The 13813-nt window shown below is 38.4% G+C and overlaps 1 protein-coding gene and 1 non-coding gene across 4 annotated transcripts in view; one reads left to right on the top strand and one right to left on the bottom strand.

The window, feature by feature from the left end:
• LOC110454771 (copine-3-like) overlaps positions 1-11476 on the bottom strand; it is a 39657-nt gene extending 28181 nt beyond the window's left edge. For 2 of the 3 annotated variants that reach the window (XM_021504466.1, XM_021504465.1), the window contains exons 1-5: positions 11305-11475; positions 8700-9172; positions 8421-8500; positions 5044-5156; positions 4516-4640 (exon numbers count right to left, since the gene is read on the bottom strand). In XM_021504466.1, the coding sequence (XP_021360141.1) occupies positions 4516-4640; positions 5044-5156; positions 8421-8500; positions 8700-8894 (513 nt within the window). In that variant the 5' untranslated portion in view covers positions 8895-9172; positions 11305-11475. Of the gene's footprint in view, positions 1-4515; positions 4641-5043; positions 5157-8420; positions 8501-8699; positions 9173-11304 lie in introns of all 3 variants that reach the window. The other variant, XM_021504464.1, reaches the window with a different exon arrangement.
• Trnat-cgu lies at positions 10403-10475 on the top strand. The gene has a single exon. It is a non-coding gene; the product is annotated as a tRNA-Thr (tRNA).
• Positions 11477-13813: the final 2337 nt, after the last annotated feature.

The following is a 13813-nucleotide window of genomic DNA, read 5'->3' as shown; positions in this document are numbered from 1 at the left end:
TACATGGACGACAAGATTAGTGGTGGGATAGTGGTACATGTACGACAAGATTAGTGGTGATCGGATAGTGGTACATGTACGACAAGATTAGTGGTCGGACATGTACATGTACTACAAGATTAGTGGTGGGATAGTGGTACATGAACGACATGATTAGTGGTGATCGGATAGTGGTGCATGTACGACAAGTTTACTGGTGATCGGATAGTGGTACATGGACGACAAGATTAGTGGTGGGATAGTGGTACATGAACGACATGATTAGTGGTGATCGGATAGTGGTACATGAACGACATGATTAGTGGTGATCGGATAGTGGTACATGAACGACATGATTAGTGGTGATCGGATAGTGGTACATGGAAGACAAGATTAGTGGTGGGATAGTGGTGCATGTACGACAAGATTAGTGGTGATCGGATAGTGGTACATGTACGACAAGATTAGTGGTGGGATAGTGGTACATGTACGACAAGATTAGTGGTGATCGGATAGTGGTACATGGACGACAAGATTAGTGGTGGTCGGATAGTGATACATGTACGACAAGATTAGTGGTGGTCGGATAGTGGTACATGGAAGACAAGATTAGTGGTGCATGTACGACAAGATTAGTGGTGATCGGATAGCGGTACATGTACGACAAGATTAGTGGTCGGATAGTGGAACATGTACGACAAGATTAGTGGTGATCGGTTAGTGGTACTTGGAAGACAAGATTAGTGGTGGGATAGTGGTACATGGACGACAAGATTAGTGGTGGTCTGATAGTGGTACATGTACGACAATATCAGTGGTGGGATAGTGGTACATGTACTACAAGATTAGTGGTGGTCGGATAGTGGTACATGTACTACAAGATTAGTGATGGTCGGATAGTGGTGCATGTACTACAAGATTAGTGGTGGTCGGATAGTGGTACATGTACGACAAGATTAGTGGTGGTCGGATAGTGGTACATGTACGACAAGATTAGTGGTGGTCGGATAGTGGTACATGTACGACAAGATTAGTGGTGGTCGGATAGTGGTACATGTACGACAAGATTAGTGGTGGTCGGATAGTGGTACATGTACGACAAGATTAGTGGTGGTCGGATAGTGGTACATGTACGACAAGATTAGTGGTGGTCGGATAGTGGTACATGTACGACAAGATTAGTGGTGGTCGGATAGTGGTACATGTACGACAAGATTAGTGGTGGTCGGATAGTGGTACATGTACGACAAGATTAGTGGTGGTCGGATAGTGGTACATGTACGACAAGATTAGTGGTGGTCGGATAGTGGTACATGTACGACAAGATTAGTGGTGGTCGGATAGTGGTACATGTACGACAAGATTAGTGGTGGTCGGATAGTGGTACATGTACGACAAGATTAGTGGTGGTCGGATAGTGGTACATGTACGACAAGATTAGTGGTGATCGGATAGTGGTACATGTACGACAAGATTAGTGGTGGTCGGATAGTGGTACATGTACGACAAGATTAGTGGTGGTCGGATAGTGGTACATGTACGACAAGATTAGTGGTGGTCGGATAGTGGTACATGTACGACAAGATTAGTGGTGGTCGGATAGTGGTACATGTACGACAAGATTAGTGGTGGTCGGATAGTGGTACATGTACGACAAGATTAGTGGTGGTCGGATAGTGGTACATGTACGACAAGATTAGTGGTGGTCGGATAGTGGTACATGTACGACATGATTAGTGGTGGGATAGTGGTACATGTACTACAAGATTAGTGGTGGTCGGATAGTGGTACATGTACTACAAGATTAGTGGTGGTCGGATAGTGGTACATGTACGACAAGATTAGTGGTGGTCGGATAGTGGTACATGTACGACAAGATTAGTGGTGGTCGGATAGTGGTACATGTACGACAAGATTAGTGGTGGTCGGATAGTGGTACATGTACGACAAGATTAGTGGTGGTCGGATAGTGGTACATGTACGACAAGATTAGTGGTGGTCGGATAGTGGTACATGTACGACAAGATTAGTGGTGGTCGGATAGTGGTACATGTACGACATGATTAGTGGTGGGATAGTGGTACATGTACTACAAGATTAGTGGTGGTCGGATAGTGGTACATGTACTACAAGATTAGTGGTGGTCGGATAGTGGTACATGTACGACAAGATTAGTGGTGGTCGGATAGTGGTACATGTACGACAAGATTAGTGGTGGTCGGATAGTGGTACATGTACGACAAGATTAGTGGTGGTCGGATAGTGGTACATGTACGACAAGATTAGTGGTGGTCGGATAGTGGTACATGTACGACAAGATTAGTGGTGGTCGGATAGTGGTACATGTACGACAAGATTAGTGGTGGTCGGATAGTGGTACATGTACGACAAGATTAGTGGTGGTCGGATAGTGGTACATGTACGACAAGATTAGTGGTGATCGGATAGTGGTACATGGACGACAAGATTAGTGGTGGTCGGATAGTGATACATGTACGACAAGATTAGTGGTGGTCGGATAGTGGTACATGGAAGACAAGATTAGTGGTGCATGTACGACAAGATTAGTGGTGATCGGATAGCGGTACATGTACGACAAGATTAGTGGTCGGATAGTGGTACTTGGAAGACAAGATTAGTGGTGGTATAGTGGTACATGGACGACAAGATTAGTGGTGGGAAAGTGGTACATGTACTACAAGATTAGTGGTGGTCGGATAGTGGTACATGTACTACAAGGTTAGTGGTGATCGGATAGTGGTACATGTACGACAAGATTAGTTGTGGGATAGTGGTACATGTACTACAAGATTAGTTGTGATCGGATAGTGGTACATGAACGGCATGATTAGTGATGGTGGGATAGTGGTACATGAACGACATGATTAGTGGTGATCGGATAGTGGTACATGTACGACAAGATTAGTGGTGGGATAGTGGTACATGAACGACATGATTAGTGATGGTGGGAAAGTGGTACATGAACGACATGATTAGTGGTGATCGGATAGTGGTACATGTACGACAAGATTAGTGGTCGGATAGTGGTACATGTACGACATGATTAGTGGTGATCGGATATTGGTACATGAACGACATGATTAGTGGTGATCGGATTGTGGTACATGTACTACAAGATTAGTGGTGGGATAGGGGTACATGTACTACAAGATTAGTGGTGGGGTAGTGGTACATGTACTACAAGATTAGTGGTGGGATAGGGGTACATGTACTACAAGATTAGTGGTGGGGTAGTGGTACATGTACTACAAGATTAGTGGTGGGATAGGGGTACATGTACTACAAGATTAGTGGTGATCGGATAGTGGTACATGTAGTACAAGATTAATGGTGGGGTAGTGGTACATGAACGACATGATTAGCGGTGATCGAATATTGGTACATGAACGACATGATTAGTGGTGATCGGATATTGGTACATGAACGACATGATTAGTGGTGATCGGATAGTGGTACATGAACGACATGATTAGTGGTGATGGGATAGTGGTACATGTACGTTAGGATTACTGGTGGTCGAATGGACTGGATAAGTGGTGGTTGGATTGTTGGACGAATGAATCAGGTTTCTTCGTAGAGTGGTACCACCCTAAAAAGTGGTGACTGGATAGTAGGAATAGATAGGTGGCGGTAAGATAATGGTACAATCATTGTCCTGCGTTTCGTAGTATAGCGGGAAACATGCTCGGAGTATACTGGTATTAATGGATATCCATTAGGCATTAGATGAGTGCACGTTTCCCAAGGCAGTAGTAGACACGTGTATAAGGTGGCCTTTCTAGCCTTGGAACTCACAGCGTACGGCCATTTGTTTAATTATGAATTGCTCTACCTTAAGGTAGAGATAAGGGAGAGGCTGATTGTGTTTGGAGTAGATCTTTATCTAATATATTATTGAAGTAGTTTGTTTAAGTGTGAAGCCAAAGTGTCTTTTCAGGAAAGAGAAAATAGGAAGTTGCCATAAGGTTTTCCAGAGTTATTGTCTTTTCAGTTTTGCCTCTTTTTTTTTTAACCTCGGGCACAAGGCAACATTTATCGGATATCAATATATAGATTTATCTAAATGGTTATTAAACGGATGGATTATATATCATTTACACTAGTCGTTTTAAGCGGTTTGAATTTTGGAGTAAGAGTGCACAAAAGTGAACGCAAGTAGATCTAGAGCTGTTCTTGTACATTCACACATTTTCTACTGATTGATTAAATTAGACGCCGCTCCATAGAGGCTTCCATGTCAGTGAGAAGGCTCATACGATAAGATTGCTGTGATAGTGATTAAAGTGCACTGCTAGGTTGACTGTTCGGCTGGCAGTCTAGTAAAGGAAAGACAACTGGATTAGTGGTGGCTGGCCTGGGTAGTTGTACGACTTAATTAGTGGTGGTTTACACATACGTATCCTTACAGGCAATGTGAGAGATGATATGGTACGTATACCTCACTAGGTCTCTATGGCGACTCCAAAACCATTAAGAACAAAATGAATTATTTGTTGTTGTAATGTAATCACTTACCTTTTTAGAAAACATGCCCTTTGACTTATCGAGTTTGTGAGCGGCCACGTGGATATTAACAATATCTCGTGTTTCTGTCATCAGCTCTGACGTAATGCTGATCGTTCCCCGGGGTTTGGATGATTCTGGAAAATAAATATGTTCATGTTCATATATCGAGGTTTCCATCGATACAATTGACTAGGTGGAGACGGACAGAATCTTATTCCTAACACAACAACTCTAGAAACGAAAATATAGTCAAAAACCTAAACTCATGCCGGTTCTTGGATTACTAAAAAAATATATCTAACGTATTTCTGGTTCAGTAGAGTTTTTTTCATCTGTCAGGTCAACGATTTTTATTTTTATTTGATGCCATAATACAATTGAAAAGTGCAAAGTTAATCAGTTTTTATCATAATATTCATTTTATATTTTTAGATGAAACGTTTGTTCATGAAAGATTGAAAGAAAACATGCTAAGTGATAAAAATGTTTTAAATTGATCTTTTGTTTTTCCCGTCAGTTTTGAGCACAATGATTTACCTTGGACCCGGAGTATTTTATTACATGTATACAAGGCATCTTTGGTGCTGACGATATCCATGAAATTGAGGTCCACACAGCCCACGTAGTCCTGCAGTTCTAGCTTGGCGTTACTGGATAAGGAGAGTTAAACAACAGCATTGAGCGTTACATTTCCTCGTCTTCATTCTAATTGACACCCACATCATGTAACTTTACTGACATAGAAATATCTACAGGAAATACATGTAGCATTGGACATTACAAGTCATCATCTTTCTATTTGAATTTCGCATAATTTCATGTTATGATTTTATGCCATTTACTGAAATTGTTCGTTAAATTCAAAAGTTGGTAGAGAAAATTAAAAGGCTAACCAAATGCATCCATGGTAACCAGTGACAGTATTGTGTGTGACGCTTCGATCACTAGTACGATATGTACCCTGTAACCTTCATCTGACAAATGACTAGTGAGACATATGTACACTTACTTAAGGGAAACAATTTACGGTATGTACCCTGTAACCTTCATCTGACAAATGACCAGCGAGACATATGTACACTTACTTAAGGGGAACAATGTACGATATGTACCCTGTAACCTCCATCTGACAAATGACCAGTGAGACATATGTACACTTGCTTAAGGGGAACAATTTACGATATGTACTCTGTACCCTTCATCTGACAAATGACTAGTGAGACATATGTACACTTACCTAAGCGGAACAATATACGATATGTACCCTGTAACCTTCAACTGACAAATGACTAGTGAGACATATGTACACTTACTTAAGGGGAACAATATACGATATGTACCCTGTAACCTTCAACTGACAAATGACTAGTGAGACATATGTACACTTACTTAAGGGAAACAATTTACGGTATGTACCCTGTAACCTTCATCTGACAAATGACCAGTGAGACATATGTACACTTACCTAAGGGGAACAATGTACGATATGTACTCTGTAACCTTCATCTGACAAATGACTAGTGAGACATATGTACACTTACTTAAGGCGAACAATTTACGATATGAACCCTGTAACCTTCATCTGACAAATGACTAGTGCGACATATGTACACTTACCTAAGGGGAACAATGTACGATATGTACCCTGTAACCTCCATCTGACAAATGACCAGTGAGACATATGTACATTTACTTAAGGGGAACAATTTACGATATGTACTCTGTACCCTTCATCTGACAAATGACTAGTGAGACATATGTACACTTACTTAACGGGACCAAAATCCGATCTGTACCCTGTAACCTTCATCTGACAAATGACCAGTGAGACATATGTACACTTGCTTAAGGGGAACAATTTACGATATGTACTCTGTACCCTTCATCTGACAAATGACTAGTGAGACATATGTACACTTACCTAAGCGGAACAATATACGATATGTACCCTGTAACCTTCAACTGACAAATGACTAGTGAGACATATGTACACTTACTTAACGGGACCAAAATCCGATCTGTACCCTGTAACCTTCATCTGACAAATGACCAGCGAGACATATGTACACTTACTTAAGGGGAACAATGTACGATATGTACCCTGTAACCTCCATCTGACAAATGACCAGTGAGACATATGTACACTTACTTAAGGGGACCAATTTACGATATGTACTCTGTAACCTTCATCTGACAAATGACTAGTGAGACATATGTACACTTACTTAACGGGACCAAAATCCGATCTGTACCCTGTAACCTTCATCTGACAAATGACCAGTGAGACATATGTACACTTACTTAAGGGGAACAATTTACGATATGTACTCTGTAACCTTCATCTGACAAATGACTAGTGAGACATATGTACACTTACTTAAGGGAAACAATTTACGGTATGTACCCTGTAACCTTCATCTGACAAATGACTAGTGAGACATATGTACACTTACCTAAGGGGAACAATATACGATATGTACCGTGTAACCTTCATCTGACAAATGACTAGTGAGACATATGTACACTTACTTAAGGGGAACAAGTTACGATATGATCCCTGTACCCTTCATCTGACAAATGACTAGTGAGACATATGTACACTTACTTAAGGCGAACAATTTACGATATGAACCCTGTAACCTTCATCTGACAAATGACTAGTGCGACATATGTACACTTACCTAAGGGGAACAATGTACGATATGTAACCTGTAACCTTCATCTGACAAATGACCAGTCAGACACATGTACATATACATGGGAACAATGTCTGAAAGGATTTGAGAAGTTTGATTCGGCTGAACTTTTCTTAAAACGTGGTCAAAGAACTGGCCCTAAGCGGGGTATCAAGAGGCTTTCGTAACCCATATGGAATTTACTGTATGGTATAGTCTGTGATTGCCAAATTATTTATTTGGTACGCTTTGCTGGCTTGGTGCATTCCCTCTGGTGTTGAGCTTTGGTGTCTTAAAGGTGACGACCGACACCAGCATCAAATTTATATCTGAAAAGCAATGACACGACGCCATAGGTAGTGGAAATGTAAGTATTTCAGTTTCAGTTAAACAATGCACATGGACCAAACCTTCAGATCTCACCATGCTTCGCACCTGGCTAAAAAATGGGTATTGTACACTGTACACACGTCGCGCCGCTGATGATGTTCTTAAGTCACAGAAAACCATGACAAAGAGCAAAAGCAGGAACACATCGGTCAAATAGGGAAAATATGTGGATATTTGCAATGGCCACTCAAAAGGATAAAGAAAGAGGAAGGACACGATTTATGTTTAAGGAGAGGAACCAAACGAAAAGTCAATTGGTCATCAGCTATATATAAAGGGACGGTCCGAAATGACCAGCGGCCACGACATAGCAAGAGCCGTGCAACCTTACATGACGCTGGACACAACCCACGACAATGTCGCAGAATACTTGTACACAATTGGATACAAGAACTTTGGCGTAGGTTAAATCAGAAAGATAGGAAGAAGTTTGGGTGACCGCCTCGGTGAACACATAGAACAAAAGAAATAGACCTGGTAAAAAAAGGAACATTCCTCCCAGAAACTGATTGGCGATCATTTTCCATACCGCACAGCAAAATTGTTAAATTGATTGTAATACATGTACATCCAAAGTTGTGGATAGGTACAGCAGACTAACTAAGAGGCGGATACAAGTAAACCCTTTGTATACGCCGCATTGGGGCAGTTCTGAACCGAGACGAAGGGGCCGATAGACTCATCCAAGTGTATAAAGGTTTACCAGTTATTTGTGTTATAACGTACTAGTCATCGAAAATGTCACAAATTAACATCTATATACAATATCTATTTACCAAGCTGAACAAAATATTTGGAATATTGTCAAGTCGTGATATCTGAGTTTGATATCACGTTCAACGTACTTACTTGTAGTCGATGTCATAGACAGAGAAACGCAAATAGTGGTAAGTCCTTGGGTCAAACTCAATAACGAAGGACTTTTCAAACTGAAAGTAAAAATTGAAAGAAAATCAATACAGCTCAAAAAATGATTTTTTAATTAATGTTATGGGAAATCAGACTAATCGCTAGCGTTTTTGTTTTATTCAATCTGTAGCATGACACGCTTCTACCATTTGTAGTCAGGCAAAGATTTAAGGACGTTCCGTGGGCCGTCCCGGACATACAGAAGCACTGATGACGTACCTTTGGGTTAAGAGTGTTTTTGATGGACTCTGTGCGATCGTACTCGACCCATTTACCCATGGATTTGACGAAGAGAACACACATGGGGTCTGACTTGGTCATGGTATCGAGGTCCACCAGGTCCGTACAACTGATCATTAGCTCGACCTTCATCCCTCTAAGAGAGGTCAGCATAGTATCAAGGTCCGCGGCCATCACGCCACTTCCACGAAACCAGCACTTCCGGAACGCTCTCTGGGTCGTTCAAGTGACACACATTGTTTAAAGACGAACAAAATTCGGGTTTTACTCCAAAGTGTTTTCAGTCTGGCTCTTTACCAAGTCCTCTAGTTATCACAAGACGTATGATACACATCGTATGTCGGACATCAATACCATGTGACGTAGTCGCCTTCTCATCGCTGACCTCAGGACTTTACTTATTGCGGGGCTGTCATATGTCTTTACTAGACTCTTAGAAATCTGCAACAATTCTGTGAAAGGAAACAGATTGATTATCAGTGGTCATTGATTATATTTGAATGGCAATGTAATTATATGATAATTTACATATCATACCATGTATCAACCCCAGACTTTCACACCAGCCCGAGAGGCAGGGGACACGAGAAATTATATGAATCCAGGGTTGATACGGGTAGAATATGGAAATGGTTATACCAATTTTTTCATTCACTTCACAATATGACATATGGTCTGGTTTTCCTTGATTCCAATTGGCTAAAATTTGGTCTTAGGTTAGCCAATATATATAGCATATCGACTCCATGACGTGTTTTTTTTATATTATTATTATTGTCTTGAGCGTGATCGACCATATTGAACTCACGTTTCTAAATTTAGATCCAGTTTTTTCCCCCGAAACTATCCCTTGATTCTCACTATTTGGATATATAATATCTCATGTTTTCTAAAGACAGGATAACTAATATAAAAATTATGGAATTTTGTCTGCGTCCTGTATAACAACGTATGGACCTCGACAAAAGTTAATAATTGATAAGTGTTGGTATTTTAGTAAAACATCATAATTATTAGCGATAACACATATTGAGAGTAAATCCATACCGACAAAATACATATATCGCTATACATATTTGGTTTTGGTTTGATTGTGTTTTACGTCCTTTTAACAGCTATGGTCATTTAAATGCCAGGTTTTATTGGTGGAGGAATATACATATACATACGAATGGTTATTTCACTGTCGGTTAAATAGTAGGCCTATGTACAGAACACACGACCCCGGATGGGTTATTGAAGCGAGACATTGATCTAAGTCACGCAGAGACGTGCATAGTTTTGTACGTCTCTATAAGTTACGGTTGGTTATTCTGCCGTTTTCCTAATTAATTATTGTTAAGAAGTTAAATAATGAGCTATACAAAAAATAAGGATAATCACATTATTGTAAAAAGCTAAAAAAAAATTCACTGAGGTACCTCAGTTATACAATTCATATGTATCTGTTTAGCAGTTTATAGAATTACATGTAGTGACAATCTTTTACGATATCAAAAGAAAGTGAAATATATACTTATAATATAGTCGATAGTTACAGCTTAAGTGGTTGATTTATTTCATGTTTATATATATATTTGAGGGAATATGTCATTCATATTTGATTTTTATACCAAACTTTTTTAAACGCACATAATGTAAATTTGAATTTTTAAAAATATATTTTTACTTTAATGTTCAACGCCCGTATAGCTCAGTGGTTAGAGCACTGGTCTCGTAAACCAGGGGTCGTGAGTTCGACTCTCACTGTGGGCACATATCTATTTTTATGTCTTTTGAACAAATGAAATCGTATGATCCGAAAAAGGTGAACAAACATGTCACGAAAAATTAGAAATGATCAATAACAAAGTACAAATAATCATACACGGATGAAAATTAGTATNTAATAGGACGTTAAACAAAATCAAACAAACAAACAAACAAACCGATGTAAGGTACAAGTTCACCTTGGTCACTAGTAATTGTAAACTATGGTCACTTCTAGTATGCTGTCTTCACTTCATGTATCGACAGTTTTCAAACGAGCCAAATTCTGAAATAATGTTTTGTTTCTGTTTAGATGAATTATTCTATATAATTATAATAATCGCACTCATACCTTTGTTGTGTGTGTATACGTGTGCTGGAGGGGAAGTAACTCCAATACAATAATGTAACAGTAAGGAATTATAAGTTACTAACCGGCCACTGATTACGTACATTATCCCTGCTACCTTTCACTTAATGTTTTGAATAAGTACAAGGTCATATAGACAAATTACCAAAACTTGTTTGTAAGCTCATGTTGATCAGCTTATACGTACATGTACATACACTGTGCACAATGTATACATGTACAATGTACCTATACACATGTACGTGTGTGTTACTTTGTGTACGCCAGCTGTCGTTTGGAAACGATAATCTATTCACGATAACATGTACGGATTAAATAAAACTATCCTCAAACTTCACACAAATGTCTGGAATGTGTCTCTCATGTTACATTTCTTATCTGCAAATTAATGGTAAGACAGTTTACTATATTACAGTATATGTGATACGTGATCGATTGGAAGTAGTAACAATAAATGATACCTACCCGACACCCGTGTTGTCAATTAAAGTGTTTCCTGAAATCAAGTCATGCAGTGATTTTTATATAACTGCATCCGATCGTACCCAGGTAGACATTACCTATCCACGCATTGTTTACATTTGTTTATACTTAGTACGCATGTTCACCGGTATGTCGACAGCTAAAAAGATACAGGTAAGAACCTGTTCAGGTATATATACACAGGTAGTTATCACAATTCCTTTTATCGAGTAAATGGGTCTCGTTGTATTTCCAAGTCTATTTTCTAATTTGGCATTCCAATGTTGTTCAATGAGATATTGTTATTCTTACACCATTCACCGTTACCTGCCCTGTTTCTTTTCCCCCCAAATGTAAACAAACATATAAAGGGGATAATCGAAATAGATTACACAAATATAAGAGTTTTCTCCCTTCTATATATATTGCAACACGTAATGTCGGTCTTTATGTACACTAAAAATAAGATTAAATCTTTACAGAAGTGTTTTTTAAAACAGACATCATATTGTTCCTCTTTAAATTCGTATCGTATTCGTTTTTATATAATATCAGCATGTGTATATGAACACTCCAGTGGCCTAGTGTTATAACAGATGTTTGGAATCACTAGCTATTCAGTAAGATAACAATATTAGGTATTGCATTTTATAAGATGGTAATTATAAATGCTCAAGATTTTTCAATAATGTGACTGGGGTGTTACAAGGAGAAATTGTGTCACCACTTTTATTTTCAATGTTTGTCAATGACTGTGAAAACAATTTTTTAAACAATGGTATTCAACCTACAGAATTGCAACAATTATCGCTATTTTACTGATGTTTGCTGATGACTCGGTGCTATTTTCAGAAAGTGCTGAAGGCCTACAGGCAATGTTAAATACTCTGTCTGATTACACTAACGGGTGGAGTCTCTCGGTTAATATTTATAAAACTAAAATATTTGTATTTAGAAAATCAGGAAATTTGTGTAATGAGTAATGGATTTACAAAGGTGAATTTATTGAAATTGTTGATGAGTTCTGTTACTTTGGTATTATTCTGAAATTTAAGGGCAACTTCAATTTGGCTTAGAAACAATTAGCCGCTATATGTCGTAAAACAGTATTCACCCTAAGAAAATCATGGATAGACATGCAATTAAATTTCAAAACTTATTTGTCACTTTTCGATACATATGTTGGTAGCATTGCTAACTATGCACGTGAAGTGTGGAGTATGCATAAGGCTAATGCTATCGAAACAGTGCATCTTGATTTTTGTTAGAATATACCCAATGTTATGGTCTATTGTGAGCTTGGTAGATACTCTTTCTCTGTGATCAAGAAGTTAAGGATATTCAAATACTGAAGTAAATGATTAAGGACGCATAATTGTATACTCAAAGGTTGCTATGAATATTTGTTTAATAGGTGTGAATGAAAAAATCCAAATTGTAAAAACTTGGCAGCAAGTGTAAAAATAGGGAACCGTCATTGTTAGGTATGGGAGAAATATGGCAAAATCAGCAAAATACTGACTTAAAATAGTTTCGTCCTTTAGTCAAACAAGGCTCGCATGATACATTTCAGCAAAATCTGTTCGCAATTTTTTCAACTTCTTCAAAGTGGAACTTGTACCAATATCTTGTAGACCATGTATGCCTGCAAAGGCATTTATCAAAGCTAATTCTATTGAAATTCAAGAAAGTAATTTGTAGTATTCATTTGTCAGCGAACTGTTTAACAATTGAAACAGGGCGATAAAATAAACAGACTGTTTCTAACCGTATATGCCCAGTATGTACTACTGCATATGTAAAGAATCTGGATTCCTCCAACTAAAACTGTTAAAACCATATTATTGATGCAAGACATCCATGTATAAACTAATTAAATTACTTAGTACAGAAAATGTTACAGAAGCTTACGCACAAACTTGGTTCTACAAAGGTGTACTAAATAGTGAACTTTCCGAGGCCTCGTATTTCAATCTGTGTATCTAAAAACTCAGATAAATCCAATTTGGAGGCTTTTACTTGATTCTAAATTACACCTGAAATCCCGAAGTACTACGAGGAAGTTTCGATCGAGGTTATGTCTAACAAATGTATAATATATATGTGTTGTGTGTATACCCAGCCAGAAGGTAATGTTACCTATATAAATGTATACTATATATGTGTGTTAGCCAGAAGGTAATGTTGCCTATATAAATGTATACTATATATGAGTTGTGCGTATACCCAGCCAGAAGGTAATGCTACCTATATAAATGTATACTATATGTGTGTGTTGTGTGTATACCCAGTCAGAAGGTAATGTTACCTATATAAATGTATACTCTATGTGTGTGTTGTGTGTATACCCAGCCAGAAGGTATTGTTACCTATATAAATGTATACTATATGTGTGTGTTGTGTGTATACCCAGTCAGAAGGTAATGTTACCTATATAAATGTATAATATATATGTGTGTTGTGTGTATACCCAGCCAGAAGGTATTGTTACCTATATAAATGTATACTATAT

The sequence above is a fragment of the Mizuhopecten yessoensis genome, unplaced genomic scaffold, assembly GCF_002113885.1.
Source record: "Mizuhopecten yessoensis strain PY_sf001 unplaced genomic scaffold, ASM211388v2 scaffold8057, whole genome shotgun sequence".
Lineage (NCBI taxonomy): Eukaryota > Metazoa > Mollusca > Bivalvia > Pectinida > Pectinidae > Mizuhopecten > Mizuhopecten yessoensis.
This window is presented reverse-complemented; position numbering and strand designations above follow the sequence as displayed.